General features: G+C 38.3%; 1 protein-coding gene across 1 annotated transcript in view; it reads right to left on the bottom strand.

The window, feature by feature from the left end:
- Positions 1-9200: 9200 nt before the first annotated feature.
- Positions 9201-15414, bottom strand: part of PTPN20 (protein tyrosine phosphatase non-receptor type 20) — a 31078-nt gene continuing 24864 nt past the window's right edge. Inside the window, exons 8-9 of the mRNA XM_068982295.1 lie at positions 10110-10172; positions 9201-9266 (exon numbers count right to left, since the gene is read on the bottom strand). Coding sequence (XP_068838396.1) covers positions 9201-9266; positions 10110-10172 — 129 coding nt within the window. The remainder of the gene's footprint in view (positions 9267-10109; positions 10173-15414) is intronic.

Genomic DNA, 15414 nt, shown 5'->3' with positions numbered 1-15414 from the left:
GGCAAAATGGTTGTCTGAGGAGGGCTTACAAACAGTCGAGAAAAGAAGAGAAGCGAAAAGCAAAGGAGAAGAGGAAAGATATACCCATTTGAATGCAGAGTTCCAAAGAATAGGAAGGAGAGATAAGAAAGCCTTCTTCAGTGATCAGTGCAAAGAAATAGAGGAAAACAATGGAATGGGAAAGACTAAAGATCTCTTCAAGGAAATTAGAGATACCAAAGGAATATTTCATGCAAAGATGGACACAATAAAGGACAGAAATGGTATGCACCTAACAGAAGCAGAAGATATTAAGAGGTGGCAAGAATACACAGAAGAACTATACAAAAAAGATCTTCATGGCCCAGATAATCACGATGGTGTGATCACTCACCGAGAGCCAGGATTTGTGTAAGGTGAAGCCAAGTGGGCCTTAGGAAGCATCACTATGAACAAACCTAGTGGAGGTGATGGAATTCCAGTGGAGCTATTTCAAATCCTAAAAGATGATGCTGTGAAAGTGCTGCACTCAATGTGCCAGCAAATTTGGAAAACTCAGCAGTAGCCACAGGACTGGAAAAGGTCAGTTTTCATTCCAATCCCAAAGAAAGGCAATGCCAAAGAATGCTCAAATTACCGCACAATTGCACTCATCTCACACACCAGCAAAGTAATGCTCAAAATTCTCCAAGCCAGGCTTCAGCAATACATGAACCATGAACTTCCAGATGCTCAAGCTGGATTTAGAAAAGGCAGAGGAGTCAAAGTTCAAATTGCCAACATCTGTTGGATCATAGAAAAAGCAAGAGAGTTTCAGAAAAACCATCTACTTCTGCTTTATTGACTATGCCAAAGCCTTTGACTGTGTGGATCACAATCAACTGTGGAAAATTCTGAAAGAGATGGGAATACCAGACCACCTGACCTGCCTCCTGAGAAATCTGTATACAGGTCAAGAAGCAACAGTTAGAACTGGACATGAAACAACAGACTGGTTCCAAATAGGAAAAGGAGTACGTCAAGGCTGTATATTATCACCCTGCTTATTTAACTCATATACAGAGTACATCATGAGAAATGCTGGAATGGAAAGCTGGAATCAAGATTGCCAGGAGAAATACAAGAACCTCAGATATGCAGATGACACCACCCTTAAGCACAAAATGAAGAACTAAAGAGCCTCTTGATGAAAGTGAAAGAGAAGAATGAAAAAGTTGGCTTAAAACTCAACATTCAGAAAACTAAGATCATGGCATCGGGTCCCATCACTTCATGGAAAATAGATGGGGAAACGGTGGAAACAGTGAGAGACTTTATTTTCTTAGGCTCCAAAGTCACTGCAGATGGTGTCTGCAGCCATGAAATTAAAAGACACTTGCTCCTTTGAAGAAAAGCTATGACCAACCTAGACAGCTTATAAAAAGCAGAGACATTACTTTGCCAACAAAGGTCCATCTAGTTAAGGCTATGGTTTTTCCAGTAGTCATGTATGGATGTGACAGTTGGACTATAAAGAAAGATGAGAGCCAAGAATTGATGCTTTTGGACTGTGGTGTTGGAGAAGACCCTTGAGAGTCCCTTACACAGCAAGGAGATCCAACCAGTCCATCCCAAAAGAAATCAGTCCTGAATATTCATTGGAAGGACTGATGCTGAAGCTGAAACTCCAATACTTTGGCCACCTGATGTGAAGAGATGACTCATCTGAAAAGACCCTGACGCTGAAAGATTGAAGGCAGGAGGAGAAGGGGACGACAGAGAAAGAAAATGTTGGATGGCATCACCGACTCAACGGACATGAGTCTGAGTGAACTCCGAGAGCTGGTGATGGTCAGGGAGGCCTCGCTTGTTGCAGTTCATGGGGTTGCAGAGTCAGACACAACTGAGCGACTTTCACTTTCGCTTTAAGGAGGCTCCGTGGTGTATTCTGTGATGGCTGCAGTTTACATCCCATCAATATTGTACACAGGTTCCCGTTTGTCCAAAACTTATTTATCTTTTTGATAATAGCCAATCTATCAGGTGTGAGGTGTTGTTTCATTGTGGTTTTGATATGCGCTTCCCTGCTGATTAGTGATGCTGAGCATCTTTTCTTGTACCAGTAGGACATCCTCTTTGGAAAAAATGTCTATTCAGATCTGCTCATTTTTTAAAAATCAGCTTCCTTTTTTGTTTGTTGTTACTGTTGTTTTTGAGCTGTATGAGTTCTTTATAAATTTTGGACATTAACTCATTTTCAGGCATGATTTAGAAATATTTTATCTCATCCTATAGGTTGCCTTTTTCATTCTGTTGACAGTGTGCTGTGCAGTAGCTTTTTAGTTTGATACATTCTCACTTTTGTTTTTGCTTTTGTTGCCTTTGCTTGGAGGCTGCATTTTCTTTCTATAAAGTCTCCAGATTCTATAATAATCTTTTTCCATCCATGCGCTTCATTATTTGTGCCTTCTCTCAGCTTTCTAGATGTCTCACTATTAATAGAATCAATGTTGATCAAGCCATATCGATTCCCCTTATTATACATTTGTTACGTCATTCGTTTCTAGGCCTAACTTCCTCCAACGTTACTTTGGCTAATTTTGCTGCCCTTTACCTTCTTGAGATTAATGCTTGTTTACCTTACTAACTTTGCCCTTTCTTTCCTAACATATGTATTTAAGGCCACAGATTCCCCTCTAAATATTGCTCTAGCTCTCTCGAAAAAGTTTTTCAAGTTTCCCCCTAAACTTTCTCACTGCATCTTACAAGCTGATATTGTTTTGTTTTCATTCATTTCAAAATATTTTCTAATTTCTCTTTTTTGTTTGACTCATAAGTTATTTAGAAGTACCTTGTTAAGTTTCCAAATACCTTGGAATTTTCAAAATACTTTTATATTATCGATCTCCATTTAATTCCATAAACATATAGTTCTTTTCTTTTTAATTATATTGAGACTATTTTGAACCCCAAATATAATCTGTTGGTGAATATTCCACATGCACTTTAAAAAGTGTGTATTCTGCTATAGTTTGGTAGTACAGCACTCTACAAATGTCAGTTAGGTCAAGCAGGTGGATATTGCTCCACAGCTCTTTTACATCCTTACTGATATTCCGTCTACTTATTCCTATCAACTATCAAGAGGTAAAACCTTTAACTATACTTGAAGATTTTTCCATCTTTCGAGTTTTGTCAGTTCTATCAGTTTTCGGCTTCATATATTTTGAAGCTCTGGATTTGAAATGCCATTTTTCACATACAACATGTATTAAATGCAGACGGTGCTAGTGGTAAAGAACCTGCTTACCAATGCAGGAGACTTAAGAGATGGAGGTTCAATCCCTGGGTCAGGAAGATCCTCTGGAGAAGGACATAGCAACCCACTTCAGTATTCTTGCCAGGAGATCCCCATGGACAGAGGAGCCTGGCAGGGACTATCATCAATAGGGTTGCAAAGAGTCAGACATAACTGAAGCAACTTAGCATGCACACACATGTACTCAGTTCAGTTCAGTCCAGTTCAGTCGCTCAGTCATGTCCGACTCTTTGCGATCCCATGAATCGCAGCACGCCAGGCCTCCTTGTTCATCACCATCTCCCGGAGTTCACTCAAACTCACGTCCATCAAGGCGGTGATGCCATCCAGTCATCTCACCCTCTGTCGTCCTCCTCTCCTCCTGCCTCCAATTCCTCCCAGCATCAGAGTCTTTTCCAAAGAGTCAACTCTTCGCATGAGGTGGCCAGAGTACTGGAGTTTCAGCTTTAGCATCATTCCTTCCAAAGAAATCCCAGGGTTGATCTCCTTCAGAATGGACTGGTTGGATCTCCTTGCAGTCCAAGGGACTCTCAAGAGTCTTCTCCAACACCACAGCTTAAAAGCATTAATTCTTCGGTGCTCAGCCTTCTTCACAGTCCAACTCTTACATCCATACATGACCACAGGAAAAACCATAGCCTTGACTAGATGGACCTTAGTCGGCAAAGTAATATCTCTGCTTTTGAATATGCTATCTAGGTTGGTCATAACTTTTCTTCCAAGGAGTAAGTGTCTTTTAATTTCATGGTTGCAGTCACCATCTGCAGTGATTTTGGAGCCCCCAAAAATAAGGTCTGACACTGTTTCCACTGTTTCCCCATCTATTTCCCATGAAGTGATGGGACCAGATGCCATGATCTTCGTTTTCTGAATGTTGAGCTTTAAGCCAGCTTTTTCACTCTCCTCTTTGACTTTCATCAAGAGGCTTTTTAGCTCCTCTTTACTTTCTGCCATAAGGGTGGTGTCATCTGCATATCTGAGGTTCTTGATATTTCTCCCAGCAATCTTGATTCCAGCTTGTGTTTCTTCCAGTCCAGCGTTTCTCATGATGTACTCTGCATATAAGTTAAATAAGCAGGGTGATAATATACAGCCTTGACGTACTCCTTTTCCTATTTGGAACCAGTCTGTTGTTTCATGTCCAGTTCTAACTGTTGCTTCTTGACCTGCATACAGATTTCTCAAGAGGCAGGTCAGGTGGTCTGGTATTCCCATCTCTTTCAGAATTTTCCACAGTTGATTGTGATCCACACAGTCAAAGGCTTTGGCATAGTCAATAAAGCAGAAGTAGATGGTTTTTCTGGAACTCTTGCTTTTTCCATGATCCAGCAGATGTTAGCAATTTGACCTCTGGTTCCTCTGCCTTTTCTAAAACCAGTTTGAACATCTGGAAGTTCATGGTTCATGTATTGCTGAAGCCTGGCTTGGAGAAATTTGAGCATTACTTTGCTAGTGTGTGAGATGAGTGCAATTGTGCGGTAGTTTGAGCATTCTTTGGCATTGCCTTTCTTTGGGACTGGAATGAAAACTGACCTTTTCCAGTCCTGTGGCTACTGCTGAGTTTTCCAAATTTGCTGGCACAATTGAGTGCAGTACTTTCACAGCATCATCTTTCAGGATTTGAAATAGCTCCACTGGAATTCCATCACCTCCACTAGGTTTGTTCATAGTGATGCTTTTTATATGAGTCTATGGAGTCTATTTTTTGACTATTTTGTTCCACTGAACCATTTATGTGTCCCTATACCAGTATCGCATTGTTTTAATTACTGTGACTTTGGACAATACCTTGATTATTGCTAAGGCAAACCCTCTCCCTCACAATTTATTTTTCTTTACAAAATATCATGGTTCATGCATTTACTATTCATTCAGAATATCAGCATCATTTGGTCAAGTTCCCAATAAGTTTGATCTTCAGTATTTTATACATTTTATAAAATATATATGTTACATATCCCTTCATGGGAAATAGATGGGGAAACAGTGGAAACAGTGTCAGACTTTATTTTTTTGGACTCCAAAATCACTGCAGATGGTGACTGCAGCCATGAAATTAAAAGACGCTTACTCCTTGGAAGAAAAGTTATGACCAACCTAGATAGCATATTCAAAAGCAGAGACATTACTTGGCCGACTAAGGTCCGTCTAGTCAAGGCTATGGTTTTTCCTGTGGTCATGTATGGATGTAAGAGTTGGACTGTGAAGAAGGCTGAGAGCCGAAGAATTGATGCGTTTGAACTGTGGTGTTGGAGAAGACTCTTGAGAGTCCCTTGGACTGCAAGGAGATCCAACCAGTCCATTCTGAAGGAGATCAACCCTGGGATTTCTTTGGAAGAAATGATGCTAAAGCTGAAACTCCAGTACTTTGGCTACCTCATACGAACAGTTAACTCATTGGAAAAGACTGATGCTGGGAAGGACTGTGGGCAGGAAGAGAAGGGGACAACAGAGGATGAGATGGCTGGATGGCATCACCGCCTCGATGGACGTGAGTTTGAGTGAACTCTGGGAGATGGTGATGGACAGGGAGGCCTGGCGTGCTGTGATTCATGGGGTCGCAAAGAGTCGGACATGACTGAGCGACTGAACTGAACTGATCCCTATTGCTCAGAGATACTTTTCCCATTAGAGATACGTATCTGAGGTTAGCTAACTTCTTCTTTAAAGAGTCATGATGATAAATATTTCAGACTTTATGGGCCATATGATCTCTACCACCTTGCCACTGCCATTGCAGCACAAAAGCAGCTACAGACAATATTCAAAGAAATGGTCCTGGAACTCTATTTACAAAAATAGGCAATAGGTCAGATCTGGCTGCAGGCTAGTTTGCTGACTCTTGATATGCTGCTGCTGCTGCTAAGTTGCTTCAGTCGTGTCCGACTCTGTGCAACTCCATAGACGGCAGCCCACCAGGCTCCACCATCCCTGGGATTCTAGGCAAGAACACTGGAGTGGGTTGCCATTTCCTTCTCCAATGCATGAAAGTGAGAAGTGAAAGTGAAGTCATTCAGTCTTGTCCGACTCTTGGCAACCCCATGGACTGCAGCCCACCAGGCTCCTCCATCCATGGGATCTTCCAGGCAAGAGTACTGGAGTGGGGTGCCATTGCCTCCTCCGGACCCTTGATATAGAGAAAGATTAATTTCTGGTGCACAGATATCTTTTTATCCATACTTCATAATGAGTTTTCTAATACTATACTTGAGTTCACTATTTCTAGGTGGGCAAAATATCCAAAAGATTATATGTTCCAATTTTCTAACATTTATGTCAATTATACCATTTTGTAATCTTATTGCATTGGCTGGATAACTGTAGACCAGTGCTCACCTATAGTGCTAACAGGAGGTTCTGTTTTATTAATCAGAAGACTATTTTTTTTCATCTCCAAATATGATGTTGCTTGCTGGTAGTATTTAAAAAATGTTGAGGTTTCAGATATGATGGTTGCATCAGATATCTTTTAAAATTCCTTCTAATTTAAACTGTTTCATTATGAGGTCATTGGTTATTAGTTTTTCATTGTTGCAGTGGACAAATTGAGTGCTCCACTGAATGATTCATCATCCCATCATTGAGCTATTGAATGAATACTTTCCAATCTTCTGGTTTAGTTACTTGAACTTCAAGATAACATTGAAGAAAATTAATTTTTTCTGGAGATTAAGAAAAAATAAGTAGAATGAAACTCATTTGTTTTGAAGTTATTTAAGGTGTTTTCCTTGAAATTTTTCAGTGTAAATAAATCACTGAAATGATCTTGGAGTAACAATTGTAAACTTAATTGAAAATTCAATAGTCCTTTAGACAAATTGGGGATGAAAGGTCCAAAAGAAAAATAAATTGGTAAGGCTTACATGAGCATACAATCTACATTTATTTCTGAAAAGGTTGGGTCCAGTATATAAATTCACCAAGAGCATATGATTTAAACTATGTATTTAAAGTTGAAAGCTAATATGTACATATATGCTTCTATTTAAATGTTGTAAAAGTTCCTCTAAATAAGTATTTATATACTCATATAGATGTTAGTGGGGGTTTCATATTCATATCCTAGGCAACAATTGATTTATTATTGGTATAAATCTTAGTATTTCAATTAGTCAAAAATTTCAATTTGGGATTCACTTCCCCAAAATGAAATAAAAACAAATGCAATTAGTATTTTCATATTTACTTATTTCCCTGAAAAACTAAAAATTAGTCCAGCTATAAAAATATGAGGCACACATTAAAGAAGAGACATGTTTACCATCAAGAATTCTGGAAATTTTCTTTATAAGAACATTTCAAGGTCCAAATAATAAAAATACTTCAGGCAATACATAGTAAACCTTTCAATTTAAATAATAGCATAGAATCCTTTTCAGAAATATTATTGTACATTATATTTATTATTTTACTATGACAGAAAAGAAAATTAGTAATATAAACATTAAAAGCCAATCATCAAAATTAATGTTTTGCACAGATTATTATTTATAAAAATAATATAATTAGGTAAAATCAATTCATTTAATATAAATTACATTTCCAGCATTTAATTATTTTTAAAATGAGAAGTATCAATTTGAATTCAACCTATTCAAGTGTTCATTCAGCTAAGGGAACAAAATAAGCTCTTAAAAATTCAAGACTTATGGATTAATATTATAAACTTTCTCAGTACAATGCAAAGACTACTCTGATCTCAACTGAATTACATCATACAAAGACACGTATCACTTGCTTTATAGTTTAGAATCAAGTATAACTGGTCACTAAAATTCCTTGACAAAAATATCACTGTAACTGTATGAGGCAAAGTCCTATAATAAGACGGATTTAATAATGGCCACATCTTTTCAAAAACAGAATATGGAAGTTTTCATTTTCACAACTATAAATTTTGTTCTCCAAAATCTGGTTCCCAAAGCCAACTTCTAAATGTCACGGCAGAGGTGGGGCAGTAATGGAAATAAATGATTTAATGGAAAGCTGAAGAAAAAAATAATAATCATAGATTTTAGTTTGAAAAATATATCTGGCGTAACAGATACCTAGAAGTACGTAATAAAGCTTATATCAAAGTTTATTGCCCTCTAAAGCTAAAGAGCAGAGATTAAGAGGCAAGTTAAATGTAATGTTTGCTTTTAACAAAGCAGACTAATATGTTAAGTGTTAGGGTGGGATAGGAAAGAACTCAAGAACGGGCAAAAGTTTCCTCTTGGACTTTCTACATAAACATCTATTTTAGTTTTGGACTGTTCACCAGTGTGCTCAAGTGATGGAGAGGAGGAACTCTGCCCACCCATGAAAATTCCCAGACCTTGTCCAGCTGCTCTAGAAAGGCAGCTTGTCCTTTGAGGTCCCTGGGGCTCCACAGGAGTAGAGAAGTACAGGGGAAGGGAATCCAATTTGCATAGAAAGCTGACCCTTTCTAACTGGGTTCTTTAGTGACCTAAGCTATTCAAATACCACCTAAAAGTACAGACTCTAGCTAGAAAACATGGATACGTATCTGTCTTGAAAATGCTTGTAAGAAATCATGATATAATCTCACCATCTTGTGATCCTGAAAATTCTCAGCTCCCTCCAGCTGTCTTTCCAAATAAAATCTTAAATAATACAGTTTAAATCCTTTACTGGGTTCTGTAATCTCTTCAACCAAATAGACAGAAGTTGTTTTACATAACTTTCATTTCATGGGAAAATATGGGAAGGTATTTGATATTACCTAAGATCAGTGGGTAAACACCGTTTACCTCAAACCAAATGGTACTGCCTTCAGGGAATTGTCAGAAAGTCAAATGATATACCAAGAAAGCACATTTGTATAAGCAAAGCCCTTCAAGCACAGCTCGAACATGTTCTTTAAGAGGAGGCTCCAAGCCACTTGCTAATAATTTCAAGTGTGAGGCAACAGAAGTCTTTCTTACTTTACAGTCCAAAGCTTCTGAAGAACTTCAAGCACAATTTTATAACAAAACATATACTGCTCCTAAACACACACATATATGAAAAACAATGGAATGTTAATTGAATACCAATATCCACTTTCAGAAAAGACATTTGTACTTTTTAACCACAAAGTGCCTAAAAAGAGTGCCTTAACCTAAAGAGAAGTTAACATTTAACCAAAAACTTCTTTAAAGCATCAGGAAGATAAACGATAATAATATAGTCTTTGGTCTAGAATTAGTTAACTGAACATAGGGGAATCTGGCTCAATATCAGTCTCTTTATATCTTCATTGGATGAATCAAATTTAAACTTTTTTAAGATGCAGCCTCAGATCTCTTAGGTAACCCTCGTTCAAAGGAAATACTTCATATCATTGAACATTGCCTTAAAACACCATGAAAAAGATTTAGGGGTAGCTATTTCCATTATCCATATTCTCTCGACCCTTCAATGATTAGTATAACTATTACCTGTGATATTTATGCTTTCTTTTTTATGACATGCCAATGACTGATACTTTAGTGGCAAATAAATGTCCTAAAATTGCCATTCATAAATTTATGGAAAATAACTTTAGATATGTTACTTAAATAACATGGCATTATGGACTAAGCATGTGTTTGGGCATTAGGAGACTTTAGTTTCAGATGTGGCTCTTACACTTGCTCTCTGATAAAACAAACTTCATTGCTCTGAACTTGAGTTACGTCATCAGTAATGTCAGAGCATAACTTATGTTTACCTCAAACTGAGAATTCAATGAAATTGTGTAGGTAAAAGAGCTTTACAAATTGCAATGTGCTATACAATGTATGTTACAATGTAATACTCATCTTTATATCATTATTGTTCTTAAGAGAATTTATGTGGTGTGACTTACCTTTGTTTGGATCATTCCATGACGTTGTTCTCTCATTTGGCCCACTATATTCATGATGTCGAACTGTAACAGGATGACAGTAATTTTGTATTATTCAGAGAGGGGGAGAACACAAAACCCCCAGATGCCTAAGGAGTACGCCGTACTTCTTTCCAGTAAAAGATATCTCAAGATTTAACTAGCAAGTTCTCGTTTTCAGTCATAAGAACATGTACTATGTTTAACCTAGTCTAGTGGATAAGAAAGACTTGTTCAAATGGGTTTCCAGGAAAAAAACAGGAAGCAATCATTTATAATAAGAAATGCTCTCCAAAAGAAATAACAACAAATTTGCCCCTGTGTGTACTTTTCTGTTCTCCAAAGGGAGAACTTAAAGCAGCATTGTGATTCTGCAAGAGTCTGAAGCATAGAAACCTTTTCTGGCCACAACAGTAACACAGCTGTTTCTCATATAAAGAACCCTCTCAACTCAAATGGAGACCCTGAGCAGCAGTTGGCCCAACCCCAGATTCTGCACCTGTGCATGGAGAACACCCCTACCCAGTGTGGCCACTGAGCTGCCGCAGGTCTGCAAAAGGCTGTTGCTAGACCAACGTGAGCTAAGTCCAGAAACCGGTAATAACTGTTTAGAAAATCTTAATGGCAATCTGACAGCAATGCAGCACCAAGCAGCCTCATCAGTGGAACAGGATACAGACCAGCTCAGGTGCTGTTCAACTTGCTTGAAAAGTCACATGTGGTGCAAGCTGAGGACCAGTCATGTGCAGTAAGACCACATGAAATTTAAGGTTTGTCAACTGTCAACTATCATCCAAAAGTACATGCAAATCAGAGAAATGTTAAGTGTTCCTTTATTTTTACAACTTTTTGTTACTATAACTTAAAATTTTAATTAATCCTTAAAATATTTTTATATTGAAATAACTATAGATACATAGTTGCAAAAAATGTACAGGGATACTGTGTATCTTTTCACCTGGTATTATACCACCCTATACAACTAGAATATAATATTGAAACCAGGAAATTGACACTGGTATAATTTGCCAGCCTTTTCAGATTTTGCAGTTTTACATGCAATCATTCGTCAGCATAGGCATACGTATATTATTATATACGAAGTTATCACATGTGAAGATTCATGTAACTGCAGCCACAACCAAGATACATAACTATACCACCATAAGCCTTCCTCCTGTTGTCTATTAGAACTACCCACCCACTCCAATCCTCTACCCTTGGCGACCAGTAATCTGTTCTGAATCTCTACAGTTTTGTTATTTCAAGCAGATTACATAATCTGTTCAGTTCAGTTCAGTCGCTCAGTTGTGTCCGACTCTTTGCGACCCCATGAATCGCAGCACGCCAGGCCTCCCTGTCCATCACCAACTCCTGGAGTTCACCCAAACTCATGTTCATCGAGTCGGTGATGCCATCCAGCCATCTCATCCTCTGTCGTCCCCTTCTCCTCCTGTCCACAATCCCTCCCAGCATCAGAGTCTTTTCCAATGAGTCAACACTTTGCATGAGGTGGCCAAAGTATTGGAGTTTCAGCTTTAGCATCAGTCCTTCCATTGAATACCCAGGACTGATCTCCTTTAGAAAGGACTGGTTGGATCTCCTTGCATCATGTAATATCCAACTTTTTGAGACTTTTTGTCATTGCTAATTGCTTTGAGATTTATGCAACTTGGGTATATCAATAGTTCATTCCTTTCTGTTACTAAATGGTACCCCACAGTATGGATGTGTTGAAGGACATTTAGGCTGTTTTCCAGTTTGGGGTGGTGATAAATAGATCTGCTATGAACACATACATACAGGGTTTTATGTGAACTGAAGTTTTCATTTCCATGGAATAAACACCCAAGAGTGTTACTGCTAGGATTATATGGTAAGATTAGTTTAGTTCTGCTTTTGTTTTGTTTTTTAAGAAATTTAAAACTATTTTCCAGCCTGGATACACCATTTCACACTCACTCCTATAAGTGATGCATGCTGCTGCTGCTCACTTGCGTCTGACTCTGAGACCCCATGGACTGTAGTCCCCCAGGCTCCTCTGTCCGTGGGATTTTCCAGGCAGGAATACTGGAGTGGGTTGCCACTGCTCCTCCAGGGGTCTTCCTGCCCCAAGGATCAATCCCATGTCTCCTGCATTGGTAGGCAGGTTCTTTACCACTGAGCCACCTGGGAAGCATAAGCAACGTATAACTAATCCAGCTTTTTTCAAATCTTCACCAGCATTTGGTGCTGTCATTATTTTTCATATTGGCCTTTCTAATCAATATCTAGTGATATTTCATCACGGTTTTAATTTCGTTCTCTTGTTGTTGTTCAGTTGCCAAGTTGTGTCCGACTATTCTCAATCCCATGGACTGCAGCATGCCAGGCTTCCCCATCCCTCAGCATTTCCTGGACTTTGCTCAAACTCTTGTCCATTGAGTCAGTGATGCCATCCAACCATCTCATCCTCTGTCGCCCTCTTCCCCTTCTGCCTATAATCTTCTCCAGCAACAGGGTCTTTTCTAATGAGTCAGCTATTTGCATCATGTGGCCAAAGCATTGAGCTTCAACATCAGTCCTTCCAAAGAGTATTCAGGGTTGATTTCCTTTAACATTGACTGGTTTGAAATCTCCTTGATTTCATTTACCTAAAGGCTAGTGAAGTTGAGCCTGTTTTCATGTGATTGTCACTGAAACATCCTTATCATTGAAATTCCATGCCTTTTACCTATTTTCTAACTGAACTGCTTGCTTACTTATACGTTTTGAGGTCTTTACAAATTCTAGGTGTGAGACCTTTGTTGGACATGTGGTTGCAAACAGTTTCTCCAAGTCTGTAGCTTGTCTTTTCATCTACTTCATGGGGTCTTTCACAGAACAAATGATCTTAATTTGCTTTCTCCCTAATATCAGTGATGGCAAGAATGTATGCTCTGACTACCTGTTTTCAATACAACGCTTGAAGTTCCAGGTAGTACAATAAGACCAGATAAAGAAATAAGAAACAAATGCATTGGGAAGGAAGAGATGTGTGTCCCTACTTGCAGCTGGAATGACCATCTATGTAGAAAATCTCAAGGAATGTAAAAACAGAACAAAACTGGGCAAAAAAAAAACCCTCTTAGAACCAATAAGTGAGTTCAACAAGATCACAGGATACAAGATCAACATGAAAAAATCAGCTGCTTTTGTATATACATGTACATACAATGAACATGATAGTAAAAACACAATACCATTTACAGCTTGAAAGCAAATGAAATAAGACAAATCTAGCAAAACACGTACAGAAGCTGTATGATGAAAATAACAAAATGCTGATCAAAGAAATCAAAGAAGATCAAAGACAACCTAAATAAGCTGACATGCCACATTCACCTTGGAAGATCCAACATAGTAAAATTCATCCTATCAAAACTCATCAAGCTTTTTTTTATAAACATCGAAAAGCTATTTTTAGAATTTATATTGAAAGGCACAGACTTATAAGAGCTGAAACAACTTTGGAAGAGAAAGAATCACTCTTCCTGAAGACTTCCTGTATAGCTACGGGAATCCCAAGTGTGGAAATGGCAGAAGGAGAGATACGTAGATCAGGGAAACGGAATACGGAACTAGAAAGAGGCCCCAAACAAACGTTCAAAATCATTTCTGACAAAGGTGCAAAAGCAGTTCAGTGGAGGAAGAACAGCCTTTTCAACAAAAGAAACTTAACAGCTGGACATCTTTAGGCAAAAAAAAAAAAAAAAGTGAACCTTGACTTAAACCTCAACCCTTATAAAAACATTTAACTCGAAATGGACCACAGACTTAAAGATAAAGCATGAAACTACAGAACTTGAAGAAATGACACAGGGAAGATTCTTTAGGACCTAGGGAAGGTGAAGAGTTCTTAAACTTGACACCAAAAGAATGATCCATAAAGGGAAATACGATAAAAATCCAACTTCACTGAATTTAGAGTCCATTGTTTCTTGAAAGTCTGTTTTATAATTTATATTTTAAGATTAGGCAAATTGTGGAAATAACTTTGCATTATTCATTTTTAACCTTACTTTACTTTACTTTACTTTTTAAGCTTAATTTACTGATAGCAAAAGAAGCGCCACTGGATCGTCATCTCAAGAAAAGCGCAGCTTTCCTGCATATGGCTTTAGTGGCCAACCAAACCATAATAATGGAAGTAACTGCAAAGAAATGAAGACCAAAAGAGTTCATGTGAATTTTACCTAGAATTATGATTCCTTATATATTGAGTTTTAGAGCCATTATTGAGTGTGAATTGCTAAAACCACACTTGTATTAATCGCAAAGATGTTCTGGCTAACATAGCAAAGAAACAATTAAAATTTACTTGTCACATACAGAACAAAAGAAATAGGCTCCAAGACAAAAGAATTATTTTAAAGAATACTAAATTAAAAAGCTCATGTTCAATATTTCACATGAAACATAAATACCTTGCAGACTTACAAAACAGAGCTTTGAACGGCTAAGATTAAAAACACATACACGACAACCAGACAATGGTGACAGACATCATACTGAAAGTTTTTTACTGAAAATTTGGGGTGAAGTTGTGGCAGAAAAAGATAAAGTCCCACTTTCCTGATGAAATCACAGTGTGACAAATTCAGGGACTGGCTAGTGACGCAGAGCAGCACCAACTCACAAAACAAAAGCAGCAAAGCATTTAGCATCGCAACTTACTGAGTAAAAGGTACTGCTAACATAATGACTCAGTATATGTGTGATTCGAACATGAAGTGATAAGAAGGACGAATTTTTCCTCTTCCGTTTTATTACTGGCAATCACAACTAACTAATTTTAAACAGCACAAAATTGCTCACAAATATGGTTTTTCCAGTAGTCATGTATGGATATGAAAGTTGGACCATAAAGAAAGCTGAGCACTGAAGAACTGATGCCTTTGAACTGTCGTGTTGAAGAAGACTCTTGAGAGTCCCTTGGACTGCAAGGAGATCAAATCAGTCAATCCTAAAGAAAATCAGTCCTGGACATTCATTGGAAGGACTGATGCTGAAGCTGAAATTCCAATACTTTGGCCACCTGATGCGAAGAACTGACTCATTGCAAAAGACCATGATGCTGGGAAAGACTGAAGGCAGGAGGAGAAGAGGACAGAGGATGAGATGGTTGGATGGCATCACCGACTCAATGGACATGAGTTTGAGCAGGCTCAGGGAGTTGGTGATGGACAGGGAAGCCTGGCATGCTGCAGTCCATGGGGTTGTAAAGAGTCAGACATGACTGAGCAACTGAACTGAACTAATTTTAAAG

The sequence above is a fragment of the Capricornis sumatraensis genome, chromosome 10 (assembly GCF_032405125.1).
Source record: "Capricornis sumatraensis isolate serow.1 chromosome 10, serow.2, whole genome shotgun sequence".
Taxonomy (NCBI): domain Eukaryota; kingdom Metazoa; phylum Chordata; class Mammalia; order Artiodactyla; family Bovidae; genus Capricornis; species Capricornis sumatraensis.
The sequence above is the reverse complement of the archived record's forward strand: the minus strand, read 5'-3'. Positions and strand labels throughout refer to the sequence as shown.